General features: G+C 39.3%; 1 protein-coding gene across 1 annotated transcript in view; it reads right to left on the bottom strand.

The window, feature by feature from the left end:
- Positions 1 to 9,858: 9,858 nt before the first annotated feature.
- Positions 9,859 to 12,947, bottom strand: part of LOC127572922 (uncharacterized) — a 55,221-nt gene continuing 52,132 nt past the window's right edge. The window contains exon 12 of the mRNA XM_052020650.1: positions 9,859 to 10,057. Within this exon, the coding sequence (XP_051876610.1) occupies positions 9,859 to 10,057 (199 nt within the window). The remainder of the gene's footprint in view (positions 10,058 to 12,947) is intronic.

The raw sequence follows: 12,947 nt of genomic DNA on the forward strand, positions 1-12,947 counted from the left end.
TTCAAAACTTCCATAAGGATGGATGGAAAAATTGGTGAAAACATAGAACGATGTTATACTAAAAGCCAGGCCAGTGCAGTAGTGATGAAAAAAGGTGTGTCAAATACCACCCCAAACTTGGGAGATGAATAACTTGTGCCACTGATTCCAGGGCTGGAATTAGTGTATCAGGTGTAACAAAAAAATAAAGCTGTTTATAAAGTGCAAATTTTTATTTCTAACAGATCTGAACCACAGAATTTTTTATCAATTGAGATGGTGGAAACACAACAAGTTGAATTAGATTTATATACCAATTGTTTAATGAGCAATCTTCATTAACAAATGAGATAAAAAACACAGAAACAGCTGTGACTCCAACTCCATTGTGCCCGTTATGTGACAACTATCTAGATATATTTAAATTGTATAACCTCCATCTAAACATATACAGTAAGGGCTAGTGTATAAATTGCCTTTTAATCTACTAGTTTTCTTTTATTACAAAAACATATTTCCAAGGGAATATTTTACTGTAATTTAAGAATGCTGACGTATTGGCCTAACAATATTATAATACAGTGATATTAAGATCATAACAAATCACCAGCTGGCCATGCAATGCACAATTGAGCTGACATTGCATGGAACTATGAAATCACCTCATTAACAATTTTTGTTTGGTCCCAATACACAGTTTGTGCAATGCTGGAAATTTTGTGAAGGATTTAATTAGGAGGCAATGGCATCAAAGGCTTTAGACTGGACTTCAAGTGTTAACATTTGAAAACAATTCCTTCGACAGGTTGCCTTTCAAAGCCCAAACAATATAAGCATTTTATGGAAGGATGTTCTGCGAAGCCCTGGAGAGAAATATTTAATCCTTTGAGATATACCAGTTGTGTAATAGAATTTGGGAGGCTTAATTTAAGCAGAAATTAGTGATTCAATGAGCTTTGCACATACATTTTGCTCTGGCTCTATATGCCAAGTACATCATTTCTATTGTGTGGTGTTGAACCCCTTGCGCATTCAATGGGTTTGAACACCCAGTAATGTCAATGTCGCATTATCACACTACGCCTCTTTATCTCTTTTCAGTTTTTAGTGATTCATTTCCAGGCTTAGAGACTTTCAGACATCACTGCTGATATAACCAAAAATAAGAATTTGGATCGAAGTTTAAAACTATCATCAACAGGAATATTCATCATACTTAAGTTACAATAACTGTTCATTGTTGACTTAATTAAAGCAGTAATGCTCAGTAATAAACACATTTTCACATCCATACTTTTTGTTCAACTCTCCTTTTGAACACAAAGGTAACTGTCTGAGATATGTTCAGTTGTCTGTCTGATTTCAGAGTTGCAGATTGACAATGTTGTTGGGAGGGCAAAAATTCTCAGTGATGAAATGAAGATATTTTTTGGTCATAAACAGCTTCAAGTATCCCTATAATTAAGGAGAGACATCTCATTATTATAATGTGGGGATCAGATTCAGAAAGTTAGCTGATTGTGAATATGGATGTCACGTTCTTTATAAACAATAAAAATCTATCATAGACTGATACTAGGTGTTCAAACGGTAGAATTCATCAGACAAAGCCCAAAGAGACTTTTACAATACCCAACAATTCTGGATAAGCAGTCTCAGATCATTTTGATATCAGGTGAAACCATATGGTGGGCATATAAAGGGTATATAATTAAAGGTTCAATTTAATACTTATTCAACCAGGAATTTGAATAGGATTATAAAGAATTAATTGAATTTACAAAACAGAAACAGACAATTCAACCCAATTGTTTTATGCCAATCTTTTATGGTCCACCAGTGTATCTTTCTATGACTTCTCACTCATTACCTAAGTCCCCATTAATTGTATCTAATTGACATTAGTACATCATACATATCTTCAGAATTGGAGAGGTGGAGAGTGTTCAGAACATAAGCAACAATATTCATCTATTTATACACAAAAGAAGCATCAGCAGTTACTACAGAGGAGCACCACCTATCAAGAAACATTTATACCGAGCAATGTAAGGATATTAGGATATATGAGTAAAATGTGCCCAGGGAAGTTGGTTATAAGAAGCATCTTAAAGGAAGCAAAGAAGTTTAGTGGTTTAAGGAGGGAACTCTTTTTGTTGCAAACAGTATAGCATCCATGCCAGAGTGATTAAGTGATTCGGGGATGCACAATAGGTCAGAATTGGAGGAGTGCAGAAGTCCTAGAGCACTATAGGGCTGGACTACAATAAAGAGAGAGGCAGCATTGAGACCATGCAAGAATTTGAAAACAGGGATGATTGTTTTAAAATTGAGGCTTGATTAACTAGGACCCAATGCCGTTCAGCAAGAACAAGAGTATTAAATGAATGGGACTTGGTGCAAGTTAGTACAGTGGTAGCAGGAAAGCAGAACAAGAGAGGCCATGCCTAGGTATATTGAATGAATGAAGTCCAAAGGTAACAAAAGCATGAATGAGGCATGTACTAATGGGGAGAAGTTGCTATATTGTCCATTTCCTCTCCTTTAAAATGGCTCTATTTTCTGACTTTGGCTTTGTTTCTTGTGAGTCATGCTCTACACTGCCCCACCTTCAACTCATTGGTTTATTTGGTGTTAAAAATTAAATTAAGAAAATTCTTTGCTACCTTTTTATTTTCTTTCAGTTCAGGAATATTTTGAAAAATATTTCACCAGTTGGTAAAACATCCTAGAAATTGCTTTATTACTTTTTAATGGCATTAAAACAGTGCTGTGTATCACCCTAATACTGTTTTTGTAAGTCACATAGACTGCACAATGTTTAATGGTTTCTAGTAAAGCATTGTTGGGGTTCCTCATAACAAGATGTATTGTCAGTTTCAGTTCATTTCAGCTCTTCAGTTCAGTTCTGTTTTCTTGATCTATTTCGAGATCTTGCAGCTGCTGTCACTTAGCCTTGCAGCTGCAACAAAGGAGCCAATCCTTAAAGAAACATATCATATAAGGCATTGGTGAGACCTCACTTGGAGTACTGTGTGAAGTTTTGGGCTCCTTATTTAAGAAAGGATGTGCTGACATTGGAGAGGGTTCAGAGGAGATTCACTAGAAAGATTCCAGGAATGAGAGGGTTAACATATGAGGAACGTTTGACGGCTCTTGGGCTGTACTCCTTGGAGTTCAGAAGAATGAGGGGGGACTTCATAGAAACATTTCGAATGTTGAAAGGCCTGGACAGAGTAGATGTGGCAAAGTTGTTTCCCATGGTAGGGAAGTCTAGTAAAAGAAGCACGACTTCAGGATTGAAGGGTGCCCATTCAGAACAGAGATGCAGAGAAATTTCTTTAGCTAGAGAGTGGTGAATCTGTGGAATTTGTTGCCACGGGCAGCTGTGGAGGCAAAGTCATTGGGTGTATTTAAGGCAGAGATTGATAGGTATCTGAGTAGCCAGGGCATCAAAGGTTATAGTGAGAAGGCAGGGGAGTGGGGCTAAATGGGAGAATGGATCAGCTCATGATAGAATGGTGGAGCAGACTCAATGGGCCGAATGGCCGACTTCGTCTTATGGTCTTATGATCATAGGCAATACCTTTCCAGATACTCAAGAGTGATGCTGCTTTAGGAACTGATGGGACAGGGGTTGCTATTACAGGGAACTGGGCAGGCTAGAGAAGAATAGTGTCTGCAGGTAGCCAGTGCTTTGAGCAGGAGGCTCACAGAGACCCTTCAGGACTATCACCAGCCATTTCTGGCAGGAGATTGGCAGAGAGATATCTGTAAGGAGGAATACTGCAGAAGTGCAGTCTGAAAAGGTCTGCACTCTGGGAAAGGTTGCAATTCAAGCAGATCCTAGTGCCAGCTTCACCTATTGTTGTGAGTAAAGGTAATTTTTCAGGTTGGCAAGGATGAAGATGATGCTGGAGATAACCTTCACCTTTGAACTATTGTTGGTATAAATTAGAGCAGTTTTACAATGGAAAGAACCCATTGAAAAGTCATTGGTTAAATTTCCTAACAGGTGCTAAAATATACAGAAATGTATACAATCTCAGGGTTAAGCCTTTTTTCAACTGTGCATCACTACTTCTTCAGAGTTATGCAAAGAAATTTCTAAGCCAATATCTTTTTGGATAATTTGCTGATGTCCCATGCTTTAGTTTGTTGGCTGAGATTTCAGCAGAGAGATAGAGGTGAGGATTGAGGTTTTCTACAGCAGATAAAAATGAATCTGGAATAGTCTGGCTCTGAGGGTGACGTTGTGGAACTAAATTCCATCATAACTTTTACCAGGGAATGGATAAGTTATTGAAGTGGAAATATTTGCAGGACTGTTGGAAAAGAAGAGGGATGGACCTAGTTGGAATGACAGTTTCAAAGAATGGGGACATGAGCAATGGGCCAAATTGCAATGCTCTTTGAGGCTCTTTGAGGGTTCTGTGAAATAAAGGAACATTTTACAATGTCTGATTACAGGAGAGTTTTCAGAATGTACAGCTTCTGCACTTATGTATCCAGGTTTCTGCCAATTGGAAAGCCAGAAAAACAAAGCACAAGATCAACAGTCTTTCTGTACAATTTGTAATGTTTCATGTGCCACCTACCGTAAGATTTGTCCAGATTCAACTGATCTTTTAAGAAATATTGAGTTAGAACCTGTACTGCACTTGGAAAGGAATGTTAACATTAAGGAAACCATTTAAAGGTGGATGCATCTGGAGGATGAGGGAAGAATCAGACCCCTCTGCAGTGGACCAGTTAAGGTCAAACCCCTAACTAGTGCCAAAACAGGCTTCAATCCATCAGGTAAGACGTGCTTCACTTTATGAGGACCTCAAGTGTGCAGAGGAGTTTTGCACAATTAACATCAAACATCTTTTTCGTTGCTATAAATTATTGTCCAAATCAGGTGACCTCCTCATATATCCATGCAATATTCATGAAAAGTCAAGCATAAATTTCTCCGGGAATGGTTTCTTCCATCATTAAAAATTTGATTGTATGGTACACAAAAATGTTGGACAACACAGGAAAATACCCAGGCCATTTTCTGTTACTTTTGATGGGTCAAGTATCATATCAAGCCAGAAGACAGATAGTCCACTCTGCAGATTTTTCCATTAAGACCTGAAAATCTCTCTTGCCACATCAATCACTGTAGGCATTAGATGAAAGGTGTACAGCAATGGTGTACCAACCATAATTTGTGGATTAAACATCAAACAGATAAAATGTACTCAGCAATTCAGTAACTTACAACCTCATTGCCTTACACTCGGGTAAAGAAATGCCTACAGCAGATATTAGGCCCTTTGTGTCTGGTCATGCAATGCCACTGGCTGCACCATCAGCTTTTTGAAAGATGCAATATAACAAACAGGAAATTCATGTGTATGGGAAGTAAATTAGGAAAACAAAATAATTCTATTAGCCTTGTTTTTTTTTTAGGCCGCTGAAGAGCTGTTTTCCAAGCGGTGATAATTTTTGTGCTGACACCACGATCGACAAATTCACGTTTCCAGCCTGGGTCATGTAAATGGCATTGGGGTGCTTATCTGGCAGGAAAGCTTCCTGTTTAATTTTCCTTCCTTGCCTGCTAAGATTATTTTAGCTTCCTGACACAATGGCACAGGAAAATTGAAGCCTTTAATTTTATAAATATTCAGCTTTTTTTTCCCAATGCATAATGAACGTACTTTTCCTGCTGTATGGTCCAAGGTTAGCTTTGAATGGACATTGTATATGTGGAAGTCTGTGCATAACTAACTCTAAATAAAAATGTATTGAAATGCATGATGATCATTCCATAAGGTGACAAAATTCACAATACATCTTTTACTCATATCAACCAAATATATTGCCACTTTTTTTTTAAGATCCAGGTTTTGGAGATCTTCATTGCGGCATGTTCCACAGTAAACCTATGTCTACAGGAATGTTCCAACATTATATTCAGATTGTACCGTTCTGTATTAGTGCTAAGCTTTATTAAACACAAAAAAACAAATAATCAGGTGGAGAACAGACAGAACTTTGTGCTGGGAATTGCATATTAGATTTCCAAAGAAGCTATTTTTCTAGAGTGCCACATTATGTTGCTCAAAGGCAACAAAGCCACTCAAATGCAATGGGTATTGTTCTGTAGTGTCACAAACCAGCAACAAAAGAAACACACTGAGCATGATTCAGTGTTAAAAACTATTTTATTAATCACTACTTATGATAATACGTAAAATAAAAGTTAAAAAAAAATGTTAGTATGTTAGAATTCAAGAATGTTAAACCTCGAACGTTAACCCCAAAACTAAACTCTTCGTGTGTGTGTGTGACAAAGTCCAAAACTCCAAGTTCCGGAATGGTTCTTAAAGTTCAGTTCCGCAAGCCATAAGGTGAAACATGAGCAAGGGCTTCTTCAACAACCACCGTTGTCTGAAGATAAGATGTAGATGTAGAAAAACATAGAGAGAGAGTACATACGAAATCCAAATGTTCCACGATGGAACCCAAACGACACTTCAGTGTTTACTCGGTAGTGACTTCCTCACCCCGAAAAGCATCTGAACCGTGGTCGTCCACACACAAATACCTGTTTCCTTCTACAGGTCAGCAACAAAGTGAACTCCACCGGATTACTTCCAACTTCCATACATGGATTTCTATGGCAAACACAGTTATTGTTTCTCATCCATCGATAGAGAAAACAAGCAGGCTGGTGTCTCTCTCCCTTCTCTCTCTCTCTCTCTCTTCTTCTCCTTCTGACTTCTTCAACAACGTCATTACCTCCTTTATCTTCTATTGACGTAAGCACGCCCCACACACACATACACACACACTCTCTATCTTAAAGGGATTTTCACTGAGTCCGTAACAGTAGTCAAACAGCCACCTACTTTGCTTACAGAAAAATTCTGAAACTGCAATGAATCAAAAGACCAGTAACTGATTTTTCAGTTGTATTCCTTTGGGATAGTTCCCATCTCTTCTGGAAATAATGTTACAAGATCTGATTAATTAACTGAATGACTCCTTTACTTAATATCTCATGATTGACATGGTTCCTTTTGGGAATTTCCTCCCCTTATTTTGTTCCCCTGACAATTACATCGACATGAATGACATCACGGTTAAAGAAAGAAAAACCTGCGCTCTGTCTGCAATGGCCATCCCAAGCTCCCAGTTGCATGCCATTTCAACTCCCCTTCCCAATCCCACACCAACCTGTCCACACTCGGCCTTCTCCACTGCCAGAATGAGGCCCAATACAAACCAGAGGAACAACACCTTATATTCCACCTGGGTAGTCTATAACTCGGAAGCATGAACATTGAATTTTCCAGTCTCAGGTAACCCTCACCTCCAGTGTTACACCCCCCACTTTCTCTCTTCCTCTAATCCCTCTATTTTTGTCCTCTTTCCCATAACCCCCTTCCAGCTCCTTATCACCCATTTTTGTCCCCCTTTCCCTCCCAGCTCCATCAACCTACAACCCACACATTTCATTGGCTCTCTCTCCCAACTTCCCTATCTGGTTCTATCTGCCATCCCTCTCCCCCAGTGGTTCTCATTATTACCTTACTTACTTTTCAGACTCCGGCACTGGTAGTCTTTATTTCCTGCTTATCATCCTCCAGCAGCTATCACCACCTTCACCCTCCCCTCCCCGCACCTGGCTCCATTTGCCTCTTTTTTTGTTTGCCTCCATCTATCATCCACCTGGCTCTGCCTCCTAACTTGACCCCTCTCCCTCCCCTACCTGGCACAATTTGGCCGTCATCCTTCACCCCTTCTCAGTCCACCAATCACCTCTGGCCCCTGTTTCACCACTCCCCCTCTCTTCTTTATACTGGCTATCTCCCCTCTCCATTCTCAGTGCTCATGCAGGGTTTTGATCCTTTCCCCCTACAGATGCTGCTCAACCCATTGAGGTCCTCCACCACATTGTTTGTTGCTCCAGATTCCAGCATCTGCAGTCTCCTGTGTCTCCTTAAATAAAAGAAACTATCTTCGCTGTCAACTCCCAATGTCAACCCAGCTCAAAGCCCTTGGTCTAGTGGGCAACAGTTCTCACGTAAGCTTCTGAAGCATGAACTGCCTACAGCAGGCACCTCAATATACTGGAGAGAAACCACCATGCTCTGCAAAATCCTCTAAATTCACTGGCCGGATCATCAGACTAATATTAACATCCTGTTGCAGGTTAAAAAACCCAGAATGAAGTCCTATTTGCAATCAGTCAGCTCTGATGGGCAGGACACATCATTTAATGCCCCTCACTAGACTCCCAAAAGAGACACTTTATTCCAAACTCTGATATGGTACAAGATTGCTCTAAGTAGTTGCAACTTGTGTTAAAATCCCATGAAGTATTCGCTAAAAGGTTGTACATGAATAATAACTGAGTTTGTACTAATGTTATTGGAATAACATGATGAAAATGTTGACTTTGACATTCTGTTACATAAATTTAAAATTATGAATAAAGTATATTTTGAAATTTAAAGGAGTTGTTGGGTGATTATGTGGGAAGCAGCAAAACAAACTAATCAGGAATGAGTTCTCCACAGCTGCACTTATTTCCCTACTTTGTTTTTAAGGTCAAGAAGCAGAGTAGTAGAAACATATGCCAATAAAATAGTTTTTGCACCATTAAATATAATGCTTAATGTTCTGCATGACTTATAGTTCACTTTAACAACATTAAGGCAATTTGTTGAAAATCATGGAGAGGTCAACAATTTGAGGGGGTGATGGCGGACGTGGGGGTAGGGGTGGGGGTGGTGGTGACTAATGGAGAAACTATTTGTGGCATTTCACACTGTTAATGAGAATGATGACATAACGTTATTGGACTAGTTATCCAGAGAGGTCTAATAATCAGAAAGCATGAGTTCAAATCCTACCAAAGCAGTTTGGAGGGGAGCGAGGATTAAAATAAGTGGATTAAATAAACCTGAAGTTAAAGGCTGGTTCCAGTATTAGTGATCACGATGCTTCTGGGTTATTATAAAAGCCCATCTGATCCACTAATGTCCATGAGGTAAAGAAACCTGCTGTCTTTATCCAGTCAGCCTTACATGTGACTTGAAATCTACAGCAAAGTGATTGAACTTAAGAACATAACAAGAAATAGAAGCAGGGATAGGGGATTAAGCTCCATGTATATCCTCTGCCATTCAATAAAATCTTATATCTCAGTGCCACCTTTCCGTACGAACTATCCTCTGAAATGGCTTAACAGACTGCTCAGTAGTATGAAACCACTACAAACTATTTAAAGAGGCTGCTAGCTGCCGAACATCTTTTCGGAGTAAATAGGAATGGACTGTAAATTCAGCCTTGCTAGTGAAATGAGCATCCATGAGAGAATTTTAAAAAATCACTGTGTAACTCTTCTTTGCCATAAGCTATTGGGCTATTTATTTGCTGATTACCGCATGGATATTTAATGCCATTATGTTCACAGCAAATTCTGGCCAATATCTTTGTGAAATGACCCCTATACCTTCAAACAAGTTGCTTCAATCAGTCACAAGAAAAAAAACAGTGTGAACAAGTTGCTATTTGATGGACTGAATCTAACCTTACATTTAGCTCTACTTTTGGCTCATGCTTCATGTTAGACACAGGAAAACCATGGAAAGCATGCCCTCAATTCCCAACATAATATCTTACTGGGGAAGGCTCCATGTTGGCAGGATGCATATTTCTTTTGGAATAAATTTATAAATGAACTATGTGTCTGCACTTGCACAAAATTACTAAATTCTTGTTATTTTAATTATAACTCTTCTACATGCTTATTTGCAAATTCAGGGATAGAGAATAGCATTTGACCAAATTTATTGTAAAACGAAGCTAAAAGTCTGTAGCACTTGCCTGGTTCCTTCAGTAAAAGGTTTTTACTGCCATTGTAGCACTATGTTCGAACATCTGTGCAATAAAATCGCCTACCTTCATTTTCTTTGATGCTCCCTTGCAGTGATGTAGTGATGATGAGTTCTTCTCTGTGAAATGGCTTTGGAGCTTGTTATATGCTAAGTCCTTCCTTCCATCGTCTCGGAGTGCCAACTGTGGCAACCTACAACTATAATGATAACATAGTATTTGTTTAGTAATTTATTATGTATCTCATATCATTCAGTATCATACTATGAAATAATGGGCTTAGTTGTCTAGAGCAAAATAGCATTTTGTGGCAGACTTTATCCTGAAAATTTCTGGTTACTGTGACATTGTTCTCAAATTTGATTGGCAAATTTTTAAAAAAATGTTTTAATGCTGTTTCTTTGTCATCAGAATAAAACAAATGAGTTCAGAGAATGTACCTGAAGTGCTTATGTAACATTAACAACAATCCAATAAACAAGTAAATCTGAAATCATATTACACCATGGCAGTTTGAGAATTTCCATATGGTTTAAAAAAATCTGGAAAATAAAAGTTGTTCTTAGTAAAAGTGATCTAGACACTGTTTGACTGATACATCATCAAATTGGGAAGGATACTATGATCTCTACCAAGTCTGGTCGACATGGGCCTTCGGCCCATGATTGAGTCATAACTGCTCATTGAAGTGGCTGATATATAGGCATTAATTGCAGAATCTGCGAGCCATGATTTATAAAATCTAATTCTGGGGTTTTGGATTCTTTTGCACCAAACAACATTCTCAATTTAGATACAAAACAGCCAGAGAAAGGACAAATCTGCTTCCATCCTTCTCCAATGTGTCTGAAACACAGATTCAGAAAAATATCCTTCCACAGTATCAATTTTTATTTCTGAACTCAATTGTAAGAAACATAAACAGAATATTAATTAATTTTCTTTTAAGGTTTTCTCATCTTTCATTGGACAAAAGAGCCTAGAAATTGCATTTGGCAAAATTCATTTGTGCTCCCTCTTTAAATGTATATTGAACATAAGACACAATTCTAGTTCTGAAGTGTTTGCAGATTTTCTTGTGATGTCTAACACTATGACACTGGAGGAACTCAGCAGGCCAGGCAGCATCTGTGGAGAAGAGCAAGTAGTCAATGTTTCGGGTCAGGACTTTTCTGCCCCCCTCACCTACTCACCCCTTCTGAACACTCTGCTCTCCACTCCCTCTGCACCAATCCTGACATTGTCATCAAACCAGCCGACAAAGCTGATGCCGTGGTAGTCTGGCGTACTGACGTTGACTGCCTGCTTTTCTCCACAGATGTTGCCTGGCTTGCTGAATTCCTCCAGCATCATAGTGTTTTTCATTTAGATTCCAGCATCTGCAGTCCTTTGATTCTCTTGTTTTTCTAGTGATGTCCAGCCTGACAGGAAGTTGTATCAGGCATGATTCACTCTAATGCAGCTTTTGTTTTCCCACTGCTATTAGCGCTGCAGATGACATTATTAATAAGCACATTTCCATCATTAATGGCTTGAATCAGACCTCTTACATGCAACATCAGAGGTCCTTTTCTGGTTTACTCCAAGTTCAACAAGGGACATTTTCTGGTTTAGTCTATTTCTGTCTGCATAAAGGGGCATTCTGAAGACATCGAAATACTTACATGCTGGTCAGACACCTTCCAGAAACCACAGAGTGTGCTGCAACTTTCATGAAATTTTACACCATTCAGCTGCTCGCATACTGATCCTGTTATTATTATTGGAGGTAAAGCTATAGATATGACTGGTTACACAGGGTGGTCAGGAACCTTGTATCAGGACTCACAAGCCTTCCTACCAAAGAAGATTCGATTCTCGCAGGATTTTCAGTCAGATGAGGACCTCTCTGTAGAAGAATATTTTCACAGGCTCAATTGTTCCAAGGGTATCTTTATGAAATGTGCTGCTGAAAGGCCTTCAATCACATTCTTGTGCCTCCATGCTCTAAAGTAATTAAATGCCTAATTAAACTAATCCCTTCTGCCTACACAATGTCCATATCCCTCCATTCTCTGCACATCCATGTGCCTATCTAAGAGACTCTTGCCTGCACCATCACCCCTGGCAGCACATTCCAGGCACTCATCACTCTCTGTGTAAAAGGTTTGCCCCACACATCTCCTTTGAACTTGCCCCTCTCACCTTAAATGAATGGCCTCTTGAATTAGACATTTGAACCCTGGGAAAAAGATACCAGCTGTCTACTCTATCTATGCCTCTCACAATCTTATAAACCTCTAGCAGATCTCACCTCAGCTTCTGCCGCTCCAGAGAAAATAACCCAAGTTTGTCCAACCTCTCCTCATACCACATGCCAGGCAGTATCCTCATAAACCTCTTCTGCACCTTCTCCAAAGTCTCCACATTCTTCCTATAATGGGGCGACCAGAACTGAATGCAATACTCCAAATGCGGCCTAACTAGAGCTTTATAAAACTGCAACATAACTTCCCGACTCTTGAACTCAATGCCTTAACTAATAAAAGGAAGCATGCCCTATGCCTTGTTTACCATACTATCAACCTGTGCAGCTACTTTCATTGAGCTATGGACTTGGACCACAAGGTCCCTCTGTACATCAACACTATTAAGGGTTTTGCATTAACAGTGTATTGTCCCTTCACATTAGATCTCCTAAAGTGCAACACCTCACATTTGGCCGGATTAAACTCCATCTGCCATTTCTCCACCCATATCTTCAACTGATCCATATCCTGCTGTATCCTTTGGCAATCTTCTACACTATCCACAACACCACCAACCTTTGTATTGTCTGCAAACTTACTAACACACTCATCTACATTTTCATCCAGGTCATTTATATTTATCACAAACAGTAGAGGTTCCAGTATGGATCCCTGCGGAATACCGCTAGTCGTGGACCTCCAGCCAGAATAAATCGCATCAACCACTACCCTCTGTCTTCTTTGGGCAAGCCAATTAAGAATCCAAATGGCCAATTCACCATGGATCCCATGCATCTTAATCCTCTAGATGAGCCTCCCATGAGAGATCCTGTCAAAACCCTTACTAAAATCCATGCAGAC

The sequence above is a fragment of the Pristis pectinata genome, chromosome 7 (assembly GCF_009764475.1).
Source record: "Pristis pectinata isolate sPriPec2 chromosome 7, sPriPec2.1.pri, whole genome shotgun sequence".
Classification (NCBI taxonomy): Eukaryota; Metazoa; Chordata; class Chondrichthyes; order Rhinopristiformes; family Pristidae; genus Pristis; species Pristis pectinata.